We start from the raw sequence: 15002 nt of genomic DNA on the forward strand, positions 1-15002 counted from the left end.
CCAGATACAAGCGTTTTGAGGGTGAGACTTCACTACATTGCTAGCATTTGCTATGGCTGCCTGATCTCATAGATGAAGACATGACTCCTGCATGCATTGTTAACCCTTAAACTACTGCTTTTGGCCTTGCATGTCCATCCTGCTATGTCCATGAGATGGGTAATGCAAGACTGAGAGGAAAGCAGCGCAATTTTCATTGGGAAAGATGGCTTCTGGAATACAAGGTGTTTCTTGGAGATTGTTGCAGTTATTTAAGGGTTAACCAGGTATATCAACCAGTTCTTGCTTGTGTTACAATGAATGCATGCATTTTCTCAACAGATAAAATCTTTGGGAAATACAAATTAATGCACTATTTTGAACACTTGTGTTTATCTTTTTTTGGAAGTTCTAAAAATGCATTTTCAGGAAAAGAAGAATGCATCTGTTCTATTCTTTATTTTACACACACGTTGAAATGTTTGGTCTGACTGTCAGCATATTCCCAAGGAAATAAACACTCTTTTTCTCCTGTGTTTCACAGTCCCATTGAGGACTGTCACATTTTCTACAAAGACATCACCTTGCAGATTGACATGGCATTCAACGTGTTCTTCTTGCTCTATTTTGGCCTCCGTGTAAGTAAACATTAGACTAGTGAGATGTTTACAATATCTGGTTCTCAGGTCTTGTACAGTAGATCAGTTAAAATTCTTTTAAATACAGGAATGCTAGCTTACTGAAAAGGTATGCGAATGTACTGGGCAGTACATGCACTGAATGTGCTAGTTGCTTTAATAGATAGCCTTTAGTTTGTCTGTGTGTCTCCAATCAATCAACCAATCAATCAATCAATCAATCAATCAATCAATCAATCAATCAATCAATCAATCATCAGAATTCATTCATAGAGCAATCACAGTTGCCTTTAAAGAAGGTAATACAAAAAACAAACATCCAAACAAACATCAAGTAGATTCACAGCCGATTGTAGAGCTGGGGGGCAGAGTAAGGGAAGGCTCTGCCCCCCATGGTCCTAAAGTGGACAGAGGGAACAGAGAGGTGAATGGAGAAGGAAGGTTAGACGAGTTTTCTAGTCAATCAATCACAGTGGCCCCATAGTCAGTGTGGACAGGGGCCAAGTCCTTCTGGAAAAATAGTATCAGCATTTCCAGAAAGCTTCATAATCCTCTCAAGGCGATATTTATCCCTGTTGTTTGTGTAGACTACCGTTGTCTCTCACTGTTTTTACCTTCAACTCTGCCTTTCATTAATATGCTATGATAAAGCACTCTGTGAAAAGCCACCCTATGTTTTCCTTCCACTAAACTTTTCATTAATACAGTATGATACAGCACTCTGTGTAGGCCCTAACATGACATAATGTGACATTTCTCTATAAAAATATATTTTATTGTGTTCTTATGTTATATTCTATATTTTTTTGAGAAGATTAGCATAAATAAATGCATGAAATATATCTGTGTAATGAACCAACACGTGTTTCTTCATTCTCAGCTGATTGACTTGTGAACTTTCTATACTTTAAAACTGGTTTTCCTTTATTTTCTTTTTATTTTCACAGTTTATTGCTGCCAATGACAAGCTTTGGTTCTGGCTTGAGGTGAATTCGGTGGTGGACTTCTTCACAGTTCCTCCAGTGTTCGTGTCAGTGTACCTAAACAGGAGCTGGCTTGGTAAGGAGGACCTCTTTTCTTTTATTTACCAGATAAATTCATCATTAAAGCAGAAAAACTTTAACTCCTTGATGAAGGAATAGTTTTTACTGTCTGTATGGATTTGATTAATGTTTGTTTTCTCCCTTACAATATCAGATTTTATATTTCTAACACGAGTCTGCATTAATGTACCTTCATTGTAATATTTATCTTGATTCCTTGTCTTTAACACCGGTTTGCATTTGACATTGGGCTTCGACCATCATTTGGATCCCCTTCAACTCCAGCAGGGATTTCCAGCAACACCTGTAAAAACACTCAAACATGTGTTGTTTGAAAAGAACAAAATGTCAGTCAGTCAGTCATTTTCTACCGCTTCTTCCATAGTGGTTCATGGGGAAGCTGGTGCCTATCTCCAGCAGTCTATGGGTGGGAGACGGGGTACACCCTGGACAGATCGCCGGTCCATCGCAGGGCAACACACAAACAACCATGCACACACTCATTCAAACAACTAAGGGCAATTTAGAGAAACCAGTTAACCTAACAGGCACGTCTTTGGACTGTGGGAGGAAGCCGGAGTACCTGGAAAGAACCCACACATGCATGGGGGAGAACATGCAGACTCCATGCAGAAAGAGCCCCGGCCGGGAGTCACACCCAGGACCTTCTTGCTGCAAGGCAACAGTGCTACTAACAACACTGTTAGTGGAACTTACAAACAAAATGTTTGGGGGGTAAATAGAGAAAAGGAAAAATGTTTTTTGCTAGCTTGAAGTGACTTGAAGCCTAGAATAGAAGTTAATCCACTAAATGTGTGAAGCTCATCACTCAGAGAGGTCTGTGAGGAATTACAGGATTACAAAAGGTAACTTTTTTTTTTGTTTTTTTGCTGAATTTCAGTTTTATCTGGTTGATGCAATAATGGAAGCTCTTCTTTTAGCAATGAATATATTCTGCTTTGGAGATGTAGACGCAGATGGGCTGAAAGATATAGGTGTGCAATTTTCCTCTGTTATGAGCCCTCTGGGCAGATAGCAACACAAACCGATTGTTGGCTAATGCTGCCATCTAGTGGACCTTCTGGATTCTGCTTGCCGTTTAGGATATTAAAGATTACTTTCAGAGCTTGTCATTGCTTTGTGTGACCAGTTGTGTTGAATGGAGCAACCGGAGCAAGTGGAATTTTTGCTTGTTTTAAATGAAGCTTGTGTGAAAACATTTTATTAAATTGTATCGTTTATGCTCTTCTTGGCTCTTCCCACTCTTCTAGAACAGGAACAAAGTGCCTTGCAAAAACTATGTCTAAGTTACTGAGTTTGTATGTGTTAGACCAACACAAAGTAGTGCATAATGTTGAAGGGGATGGAAAGCTATACATGGTTTTCTAAATTTTGTGTCTGGGGAGAATTTGTAAGCATTTGTAATCAGCTCCCCTAAGCCAACACTGTAGAACTATATTTTACATTAGTTGCAGCTGCAAGTCTTTTTGGTTTTGTCTTTACCAGTGTTGTATATAGCCAAAGACTGATTTTTGCTCATTCTTCTTTGCAGAATAGCTCAAGGTCTGTCGTTTGTCTTGCCACAGATTCTCAAACGTAGGTATGAACTTTGAGCCATTCTAAGACATGAATATGCCAAGATCAAACCATTCCATTAGAGTCTAACAGGCCTCCAACAGACTTTCTTCCAGTATTGCCCTGTATTTATTTCCATCTGTCGTCATATCAACACTGATCAATTTTGAACAACAGCTAATTGAATGTTAGGTAATAAGTTTTTATTTTGTATTTAAATGACCATAATGTCACAAACACTGACTGGAAAAATCTAGAAAATTGAGTCTGTAAAAGTATGAAATTAGGAAGTTAAAACTTTGTAAGAACCCAATGGACCTTTACTTTCAGATTTTGTTCATATTTAAATCCATATTGTTCGGTTTTTTTTAATGAAAGCTCATCAAAAAGCTTAATGAAATATTAATTACAAGCATTTTAAAATTTTCAAGACAGTCTAGGACAGATGAAAACACAACATCCCTCTGAGAATTTGAATCATCTGTGATGGTTGGTACCTTTGAGGTTACATTTAGTCGGTGATCATCTTGGCTTCTTTTCCTCAAGTTCCTGCCTCAAACTGCATGAGCAGCACCGCAGCGTTGCTGTTACATCGCTGTTATGTCATTGTTGCTACCATTCGTGTAGGTGGTTTTCTTTTTGTTGTCCTTTCAGTCTTGAATGACTCAACACCGAGTATTTAACTGTACTGATGTTTTTGCTATTTTACTCAATACTCGGGAATAAATGCTTGATTAATCCTTAAATTTGTGTTAAACCGGGGTCAAACAGATGACGAGGTCATTAGCAGCTCAGGAGGAGTTGCTCTCTTTTCATCCAGTGTCTGTATTTTCTGCACACGCTGCTCATCCAAGCCACCAATCTACCGATCCTGCTGTCCAAACACTTTGAAACAAATTATCTCTCAGTATTTACAAATACCCTTTTATTAACATGCTCAGCTGTGCATGACATTCATACATGGAGAGATGTGGCATTTTACATACAAAACAATATCTGTTATTTCATGAAAGTAATATCAGCCATCTTGTGATGCAGTCAATATTTTTTATGCAGTGTTTGGATTCGGACCTCTGGAGTGGAATATATGAGCATCGAAATAATCTCTGACAATGGAAATGATGCAGTGAAGCCTTATTCTTCTTATAAGATTTAAATGTTTCAACTTTAAAAATCCAAACAATGTTTAGTGTTAAGCTGTCCACTACTGAAGCAAAAGTCCCTACACTGAGTAATTTCTAATTTAAAGGATATTAGATTACAATGATTCAGAGGTTTCTTAGAAACCAAGACCAAACAAAGATACTGATTAAACATCACAACAGTGCCTTTATGTCACAGTGCCTTGTAAAAATATTCATAAGCCTTGAATATTTTTGTAGAACACCAACACAAAGTAGTAAATTGTAAAAATAATGACAAATAAATAACAAAAAAAGAAAACTCAAAAAAGTCTCGTGTGTTGTTTTTCAGTCATCTTTACTCTAATACTACTGATCAGTGCAACCAATCAATTTTAGAGGTAACCTTTATTGTAAATAGAGTCCACCTGCTGTTTAGTGGACATGCTAGAAATTAATTTCCCATTAAGGACAATAAAATTACCATTGAAACCATTGAAACCTGTGTATAATTTAATGTCAGTAAAAGAAGAAGCTTAGGTGATATGAGATCCAAATTGAATTTTTTGGACCACACACACAATGCTTTGTGCAGTGCAAAAGTAATACATCACCCTGACTATAACCCCCACCGTAGTCAGAGTTGACAGGGAGATAAATTAAGCTAAATACAGGACAAACCTGGGAGAAAACTGTAAAGCTGCAAAACTCTTGAAGCTGAGCCAGAACTGCAATTGAATGGATTAGATTAAAGCTTATTCATGTATTACGATGCCTAAGACAAAGTCTGGACTTAAATTTAATTATGAATCTTTGGCAAGAGTAAAATATTCATGTTCAGAGACATGTTCAGACCTTGAGAACTGGCATAAATTTCAGTCTTTACATGTGCAATGCAGGTAGAGACACACTACAAAGCTGTAATAACTCGCTGCACTTAGTTCACATTAAAATAATTACAGTTTTCTTTAAGGATTTATGAAATTAAACAGTGTTTTTATTAGATCAAAGTCTTATTTTTTACTTTTCAGTTAGATTGCAGAATGTGCAGTCTGCACTCCTAATTTTGACAATGTATGTGAAATGTTCCTTTTAAATGTGCTTTTTCTTTCCTGTGTCTTTTTAAAGCATCGTACACCCCATGAAAAATGAGGAAGGACTATTCTGGCACAGATTATTATGTCTATTCAATTCAAATACTCAATCTAAACACTTTGAAATGATGTTTTTTGCGTACACCCCACTCGTACATGCGCTGTAAGGATTAATATTTGGTGTGGATTTTTTCCCTGCTATGGCACTAAATGACAGATGGAATGATTTCTCTCAGCCGCTGTAATTTCTCTGTTTACGATGACATCTCAAATGTTGTGCATTAGTTCCGGCGTCAACTCAAATTACAGTTAATACATCAGCTGTGATTAATTTAGGGATTATTTGGGAATCACTGAATCTATGACACACATACTATTATCACCACAACTTCCCAACGTTTAATGCACAGCTTTGCTGAATGATCGTGTGCAACAAAGATACAAGCTGTTCTCGTCCAAGATTAGAGAATGAACTTTTGTTCATGAGCAGCAGTTGTAGAGTCACAGAGATGAGATGTGGGTTACATTGTAAAACCAGCTGATGTGCATGAATGCAGTCTGGCCTCTTCCTTTCCCAGGATGAATCCTAAAGGAGCTTACACTCTAATATCCTGATGGGAAAAGGGCTTGCTTTAAGCTTGCACTGAATCGGCATGAGAATGCTGCAAAGTACTGGGAGAAATCTGAACCCAATGTGTCTTCAAAGACAGAGCTGATTTTGCTTGTTGGAGAGCAATTTTTCTACTTGATTTTGCCTGATGAGGCTGTTTCAGAACAGTGACGAAGAGGAGCCGATTTTTTTGTTGTTGTTATTGAAGCTAGAAGCTTGTTGCAGCAGTTTCTAGATATGATTCCAACAAAAATGTTAGTGTACAGGGGCCCTGATGGGGATACGCACTCTAAGACGGTCCAAAATACAACCAGACGCAAGAAATCAACTGGGGAGCTCTTCCAGAAGGGCTACAGGGTCAGAATGGGCCACGGGTTGGTCCCAGACAAAGAGGAACAGGACAGCTTCTGCTTCAGTCTTGGTGGATGCTTCCACGTGATTTCCTACTGGGGTAAGAGCACAGAGGGGAATTTCTCTGAAGCGGAAGGTTGGCATGTTCATAGTTGTTTGTATCGTATGTGTCAGCTGGAGCTGGTTCAGGATTTGGCGGCATATAATGCTGCCAGCCTGGCAAATGCTAATTGTAAAGCTTTGGCAAAGGCATATGGGAAGTCACTTTATGAAGATTGTTTATTTACGCAGCTTCTTTGGTTTGTGACATTTTTACATTCACAGAAAGCTGCTTCAGTTAGGAAAATTATCAGTTCAATTGATGCTCATAGAGATTAAATTTACTTCATGATAATTTCTCTCAAATGTGTAGTAGTTGTAGCTATATTCAAATTTCTTTCTTTCTTTCTTTCTATTTTACCTTATTCTATATTCAATTTAAAAATCTCAATTTTAAGCTCTAAAAGTTTTAAATATTATTTTGAATTCTAGGTCTTTTAAATGTGTACATTTGTTAATTCATTGCTTCTATTATTATTGTCAATTATAAATTGTATTTTTTAGAAATTGTCTGAAGGCTTTTCTTTTCTTGGGATATATTTCTGCTTCGGGGATTTGGATGTTATTACGCATTCAAAAACCCATAAAATTCTGGACAGCAAACAGCCCTACTGGAAGGAATTTATTGTTCTTAACCTTCCCTGTGAGCCAGATCCTGCTCCTGAAGCTGTTTTATTGCAGTTTTTGTAGGAAATCAAGAATTAAACATTCTCTTTGCCTGTTTACCACATTCTCCTTCATCAGGGAAATCTAAATGTTCAACAAGGTTCCGCTTGAAAACAGGGATTTCAGAAGTTGTCAAAAACCGTTGTGAGGCTTACAGTATACTGCATAAGAAAGTGTTGAAGAGAGGTTTTGTATATGGAAAAACAGTGTAATCACATGTCAGAGCCAGACAATAACACCAACTTAAGGTGAAAAAGTTGTATTTAACTTAGTGTAGTTATTGGATATGTTAGATATTAGTTACAATGCTGACTGACTGACTGACAATGAGAACCCGAGTAAATACAAAATATAGTTTTCAAATGTTATTACTATTTTGATAAAAAACTATCCAAACCAGTCTGACCCTATGTGAAAAAATAATTGCCCTCCAACCCTAATCATTGCTATTAATCATTTGTAAAAACTGAAAATGATTCTTTCAAATTGCTGTGTAAACATTTTGACCCTATTTTCTTTACAGAACTGTTTTTCACAGCAGATGTAACAGGACACCCATCTTCTAAAAAGTTCTACTTTTGTTTCATCTTTCCACATGTGATGCGAGATGGGCCTTTGTGTTCTTTTTGGTTGGTAGTGGTTTGGCCTTTGAACTATCACATGGGGCCATTTTGCTCAGTCTCTTTCTTATTGTAGAATCATGAACATCGACTGTAACTGAGATTAACAAGATCTACAGTGCTTTCAATGTTGTTCTGGACTTTTTCCTTCTGGATGAGTTGTGCTCTTGGAGTAAGTTTGGTAGGCTGACCACTCATCGGAAGGTTTACGGTTTCACATTTTCTCCATTTGTGGATAATCTCTCTGACTGTGGTTTTACTGGAGCCCCAAAGCCTTAGAAGTGGCTTTATAACCTTTTCCAGGCTGATATATATCAATGACTGTGTTTCTCATCTGTTCTTGAATTTCTGTAGATTGGGGCATTATGTTGCGTTTTGTGATCTTTTAACCTACTTGATGTTGTCAGACAGGTTATAGTTAAATGATTAATTGATTCTTCATGTCATGCAGTAATCTGTCCTGGATGTAGCTGTTGAAATAGTAAAAAAGTGTAGTTAATTATGGTTAAGTCATGATTTAACAAGGGGGGTAACTTTTTTTCACTTTTTCAGCACCATGTTGGTTTGCGTAGCTTCTGTCCCTCAATAAATAAAATCATCATTTTGAAAACTGCTTTTTGTATTTTAGATTACGTTTGTCAGATATATAAATAGTTTGGTCATCTGGAAAATTGACAAAACAGCAAAACAGAAGAAGTATTTGAGTTTTGATTTATTTTTTTAGCTTGATTTTCCAATTGCTTGCTTTAAATAGTAATGGTCTTAAAAAAGTCTTACATTTAAATTAGGAAACCCTGTTACTGCAGTGCTTTTTAAAAATATGTGCTTGTTACAGATCATTTTACTTGGAATTCAAGCTCAGGCTGGTGTTGGCACAGCTGGTTTTGTTGGTTATGTCGTCCTTGAACTCTTGGCAACAGTCTCCAGCGCTGTTTTTTTTTTCTTTCCTCTATAAATACCCTCAAATTTTGGATTTGACGTCACGGTTGTTTAGCGATTCACTTTGGCTTGACAGAATCCATCTGTCTTTACTCTAATCCAGGTTCTCATCTCTCCCTAATCTCAGTTTTGCCTAGCAGGAATAACGCTTGGGTAAGATAGATGCCGGCCCAAAAAGAGGCTCCTGGAATTAACGAGAGAATGCTTTGGGTTGCTGCTGATCTACTTTTTGTTTTATTTTTAACCTGTTTTTTCTGAATGCTTTTTAATGTATTAAGTTCTTAGAGTTGCTTGTTGCTTTGTTTTTTTTGTTTTTGTTTTTTTTTTTATCATGATGAATCCATTAAAGCTGGTAAATATGGATGAGAGTATGAAAGGTATGATGCTGTCATTGTCAAGCCACGATTGAATGTCGATGTTGCTTCTGTTTCATTCCAACAAGTTATGAATGTTTTTTTTTTATTTCTTTTCTCACAGGTTTGAGGTTTTTAAGAGCCTTAAGATTGATGCAGTTCTCAGAAATTTTACAATTTTTGAATATTCTAAAGACAAGGTAAGAGTCTTGATGTTCTCTCTTATTTTTTCTTGATGTCACCAATCTGTAATGTTAAACTTAATGGCTTTTTAAGCGGGCTTTGAATGGAAGGAATATTTTGTGGGAAAATAAATGTAAAATTTAATTTGGGTAGATTAAAAGCAACTTTGAAGAGGAATTCTCGAACCAAGCAGCCTGGGATGAAGCAGATTTCTGTTTTTGCCTTTGCTGCTTAGAATTAAAGCTTTATGCACTGATGTCATGTCAGGAAGATTATAGCATAACAAAATCCTTCAGAATAATCTTCTTAGTCATTGAGTCAGATGAAAGTAACACATAAAGATGTTGACAGAGTTTGTGCAAGGACATTATACCACAGTAAGACCTAGAATCTATGTATTATTTAAAGAGGCTTGGACTTTCTGTAAACATCCTTCATGCACAGCATTTACATTATCTGCTCAGAATACCATAAATTACTTTTATTGGATTACTTTTACATGTCTGTTAAAAGTGACATCCAGTGAATAAAGAAAATATTGTTGATATATCATATTTTTGTCTTTTTGCTTGTTTGTTTGTGTGTTTGTGTGTGTGTGTAATTAAAACCAGCAACTCCATTAAGTTGGTGAACTTGTGTTCAATCTTCATAAGCACATGGCTAACTGCGGCAGGCTTCATTCATTTGGTAAGTCATCGATATCTATTTACAAGTACATCTCAGTAAATTACAATATTATGAGATAATACATTTATTTACGTAATTCAATTCAAAAAGTGAAACAACTTTACTGTATAGCTTCATTACACACACTGGGAGATTTTTCAAGTGTTTCTTTCAGTTAATTCTGATGATTATGGCTCAATGACACCCAAAGTTGAGTTATTTACAAAATTTAAATATTACTTATCTGCTTATCAGTTTTATGTTTTGAATTGATTTCCAAAAATAATACTTTATAAAGATATCCTTATTTATTGAGATGTACCTGAAAGACGAGGAAAAAGCATACAAAGAAGTTTTAGTGGTCCGGCACTTGTTTTATGTTTACCCTCGTTTAGTTATATTGTATCTGTAGGTTTCCATTAGGGTTTTGTTGTCCCATTTTACACTGTTAAAGTCTAAACAGAACAATTAAAAAACATCTTAATGTAAAATTCAACAGTCTGATGATTCCACAAATTACATGCTCTGTATTGGCCATTTCAAATGAATATTTATAGAGTTTTATTTGGCTGAAGCAACTTTTTAAAAAACAGGTAAATATCATATTTACACAATAAACAAAACATAAATGAAAACTGTACATTGTTTTGGTTCTGTAAATCTCAACCTCTCTTCCAGGTGGAAAACTCAGGGGATCCTTGGGAAAACCAAAATTCCCAAACACTTTCCTACTGGGAATGTGTCTACCTTCTCATGGTTACGATGTCGACCGTCGGCTATGGAGACGTTTATGCAAAAACCACCCTTGGCCGCTTGTTTATGGTCTTCTTTATTCTTGGTGGTTTGGTAAAAATCCCTCTTGTTACTTGTCCTAGCTTTAAAATGCTCCATTCACCCAGATATCTCACCCTGCAAGGTGTTATTAAATGCTGGGACTTACTGTAACTCAGTACACCTTTTATTTATAATGTTTTATGTTGTTCACTACACCCAAATATGTTGCATGTCAAGTACTAAATGAATTATACAAAGTATGACAAAGTTAAAAATGTGGTTTTATTACAGTTAAGCCCAAAATTATTCATACCCCTGGCAGATTTAGATATGAATTTGTTTTTTTTTATTTTTCCAGGAAATTTGTTTCTGATAATAAAATGAGACAGGCATCTCTCACAAAATAATAAAATAACAAAAAAGCACTATTCATTTTGGGAAATAAATAATTTATCTATTTTATTTGAAAATAACATATTGAAAATTATGTATAAATTAAAGCATTTAAAAAAAATAATTACTAGCTTATTGCATGTCACTATAGGTATTTCGGCGATATATCTTTGGTGATGAGCTATCATCATAATCCTTAGCTCTCTACACAGATTCTCTGTAGAATTCAAGTCTAGACTCTGGCTAAGCCAGTGCAAAACGGTTTGGTTTTGCAATATATGGAAACATATTGGTAATCTGCCAGGCATATAAATTATTTTGGGTTTAACTGTACTTATTTGTTACTTTATGGCAGGAATGTTTAATAGGTTTTGCTTCTTTTAATAATTTTGAGAGTGCTAAAGTTTCAGATGACACCAGCCTCTCCTTCCTCTTTCAACAAACACAGTGAAAGATTTGGGTTTGATTTGCTAAAGTGCAGATGTTATGGATGCAGCAACATTACTAATTGTCACTCTGCACAAGTTCTCCTAGCCATCTAAATACCTTCAGTATAAAAGTGAAGCACTAATACAAACAGCTACTGAGAAGAGTTAATTCGAACAGTTTGCTTAAAAAATTTGTGGTAACTGGTAAAACAAACAGCTAACATAGACAGCTAAATAGTGGGACAGCTAAAACAAACCGCTAATGTGACCAGGTAGAGTGGAGAGCTAATTACTTTATTTACAGAAATGGGAACATTCTCGCTATGCTGTTTAAAGTTAAATTAACAGATTTTTTAGGCAATTCAGGTTGTTGTGCAGCAGTGCAGTGTTAATGTTTGCCATCCTTTAACCTGTGGTGTTCAAATCAACCCGACGCATGTGTTTGTTGGACAAAACATGGCTTATAAGGCTTTTTCTTGATTTTCATCATTTTTATTTTTCTACCACAGATCGGCATATCTCTCACCTGCTGTCATTTTTCACGTTTATTCTTCCAATATCTGTAAATATGAACCTTTTAGTGTCCTTTTTCATCCTCCTACTTTATAAACAATCGGAATGTAATTGTGACATAGCTTCAGGTTACATTCAGCTTTCATTCACTCAGTTTCCCTTAAAGAGAATCGTCTTTCCTGTTAACATATACTAGTAATATCTCTGCATAAGTTGCCGCATTTCTATTTCAAATTTATTATCTTGCAGAGAAAACATAGGACATCCTCTTCTATGCTTGTCGTTTTTAGTTTCTTCTTCTGTCTTCTATCCTCTCCTTAGGCCATGTTTGCAAGCTACGTCCCTGAAATCATAGAGTTAATAGGAAACCGCAAGAAATATGGTGGTTCCTATAGTGCTGTTAATGGGAGAAAGTAAGTATTCAAGGAGGCTCTACTGCCTCCGCCGCAGTAGAGCCTTCTCTGCATGCCCTTTTCTTTTTCTTTTTTATGCATGTAGGCCATGTTTGCTCGCTACGTGCCAGAAATTGCTGCTCTCATCCTTAATCGGAAGAAATATGGAGGGAGTTATAACTCGACCAGAGGCAGAAAGTAAGTTAAACAAATAAAGAAGAAAAAACTAAAAAACTTGCCATGGTGTGGTTTTGTGTGACTTGAGTGGCCTTCACAAAAGGTGGTGATGCTCACATTTATGTGAAATACAGTGATTTGAGATCTAAGTATTTCAGTTAACACAAGTCACACTGTGACTGAAGAACTTGGCCATGATCAATGTGTGGATTGCATTGCTACAGCTTTTTTTGTACAGTTAGTCATGCTGCTTTTCATTTGATAATGCCTATCTACACTGGAAAGAAACTGCAATCTTAACAAGGAGCTTAGCTTTTAAATGGGTCCTAAAAGCTTACATTTTTGAAAGTTATCTAAAAACTACTAACATTGCAAGATTTCAAAGCAAATCATATGAGTCAAAAATGAATTAAACATACCTGTTTGCAAGTTTTTCCTTCACTGGAAGGAAATAAAGCATCAAAAGTGCCCTGATAAGGGAGTTGTCTTTTCAGTGCAGTTCTATGTATATTTGTCATGCATAAATTTTGCATGTGCAGAATTTTCTCACTGTTCATAAACTGTGATTATTCATTTGCTGTGGCAGAAAATTGTTTTGCTGATGATTTCCACTTGAGAGCGTTAAACAATACCTCTTAAAATAACCCTTTTTCTTAGTTACCTGGAAACACAGGCGCAGGTAAAGGTTTTCATGGACTAAATGTTGGCTGCCCCATTATTGTGAGTTTTTTGTTAACTATCGGCAGTGTTCATTTGATAGCCTTCTGTATTCCAAACCTTTTCTTATTTACATAACACAACAATCCTAATATTTCGCAGTGCTACAAACTTTAGTTAAAGGGATGGAGTTTGAAATGTGTTTTAAGTGTGGTTTGGCTAATCTTAAAAATAAACATTGTAACTGAACTCTGGGAGCTAAGATCGGTACTTGTAAGAGTTAAGTGAACAAGTATAATAAAAAATAAAATAATAAAATAATTCATTTTTAAGAAACAGTGTCAAATAAATGTAGAAGAAAAGACAAAATATCCAGCTGTAACCATTTTTTTTTTTATCAGACAACACTGGTGATAAATTTAGTAACGACATGTTTAGGGAAGCTGATTAGTTTTTGTGTCAGGAAAACAGTTCACTGAACAAATAAGTTTCCCATCTACAGCTCTGGTGACATGTTTACTTACACCTCTATGGCCATTAATGACAGTTTTAGGCTTTAAAATGTATTTGACACCATTCATTTTTCCTTCAACTTTAATCAGTTTCATAAACAAGAATTTGTTGCACAGGTTTTACTAATTGTTTATTTTCTCCATGCAGGGTTAAAATTATCCATATAGGCTCAGATATATACATACACCTGAACATTCTGAACATTGGTTTGAATGTATAGAAGAACCAAGGCTTAAGCCTACCATAACCTGGAAACTGCTCTCTCTAGCTCGGACTGTGAGGGTTGGACCAGGGAATAACCTCCTGCTCCCACAATTTATACCTTTAAGCATAACTGAAATTGCAGTTACTTACTTTGGCAAGCTAAATGCATTCAAGGAAAACTTTTACTGATCAGAGGAGACAATGAATGAGCTGTGATTGCCCTAATTGCAAGAATAATGTTTGGAATGAGTTAAGGTAGGGCTTCAAACCAAAGAACAACGAACAAGCTGTCAGGCATGGTGGTGGGAGCATCATGCTCTGTGGGATTGTTCCATTTGTTAGACAGAATAACAAAGAACAAGTACTTCAACTCACCTTGACTCAACAGCAAGGTGGTTAAAACTTTGGTGTCCCAATGACATGATTATTAAGAAAACACATAAAAGGTTGTTTTAGAGTGGATAACATCAAGCCTCTAGAATGGCTATGCCCTTAACCCTGTGAAAATTTGTGGACTATGTGTAAAAGCAATAGTTCTGTCAACAAACCAACCAATTTAAATAAACAGTATTATTTATATCAAAAGAGTAGTGAAATATCCAGTCAGAATTTTGCCAGAAGCTTGTTGAGAGCAAAAATGAATTGTTTTGTCTGCAACTCGCTCAGGGACATTTAACCAAATGTTTTTGGGGCTGTCTGTATATTCTTTAGCCAGTATGTATATTTTTAACTTGTCTTGAAAATCCACTATAAATTTCAACCCAATTCTTGTTTTGAAATAAGGTGTTTGTTATATAATTATTGCACAAAGACAATTCATGTCCAAAACAAAAAACACAACATTTTAAGACATTCTGCCTATGATGAATGTATGTAAACTTTTCACCAAAAGTATATTTGCAATCATGCCTTTAGAACAGTCTTGTATACCCTTAAAGGTAAAATAAAATAAGCTTGTAGTGCTGTTATTAAATCTATTCTTCAACACTGACACTGAGTTTGGTCCGTGTTATT

At 35.9% G+C, this 15002-nt stretch overlaps 1 protein-coding gene across 24 annotated transcripts in view; it reads left to right on the forward strand.

Annotated features, from left to right (window-relative positions):
* LOC124875148 (calcium-activated potassium channel subunit alpha-1) overlaps positions 1-15002 on the forward strand; it is a 143674-nt gene that overhangs the window by 70864 nt on the left and 57808 nt on the right. For 22 of the 24 annotated variants that reach the window (XM_047377050.1, XM_047377059.1, XM_047377054.1 and 19 more), the window contains exons 4-9: positions 524-617; positions 1565-1676; positions 9213-9288; positions 9883-9958; positions 10616-10783; positions 12367-12458. In XM_047377050.1, coding sequence (XP_047233006.1) covers positions 524-617; positions 1565-1676; positions 9213-9288; positions 9883-9958; positions 10616-10783; positions 12367-12458 — 618 coding nt within the window. Of the gene's footprint in view, positions 1-523; positions 618-1564; positions 1677-9212; positions 9289-9882; positions 9959-10615; positions 10784-12366; positions 12459-12543; positions 12636-15002 lie in introns of all 24 variants that reach the window. The other 2 variants (XM_047377051.1, XM_047377071.1) reach the window with 1 other exon arrangement.

This window comes from Girardinichthys multiradiatus, chromosome 10 (genome assembly GCF_021462225.1).
Source record: "Girardinichthys multiradiatus isolate DD_20200921_A chromosome 10, DD_fGirMul_XY1, whole genome shotgun sequence".
Lineage (NCBI taxonomy): Eukaryota > Metazoa > Chordata > Actinopteri > Cyprinodontiformes > Goodeidae > Girardinichthys > Girardinichthys multiradiatus.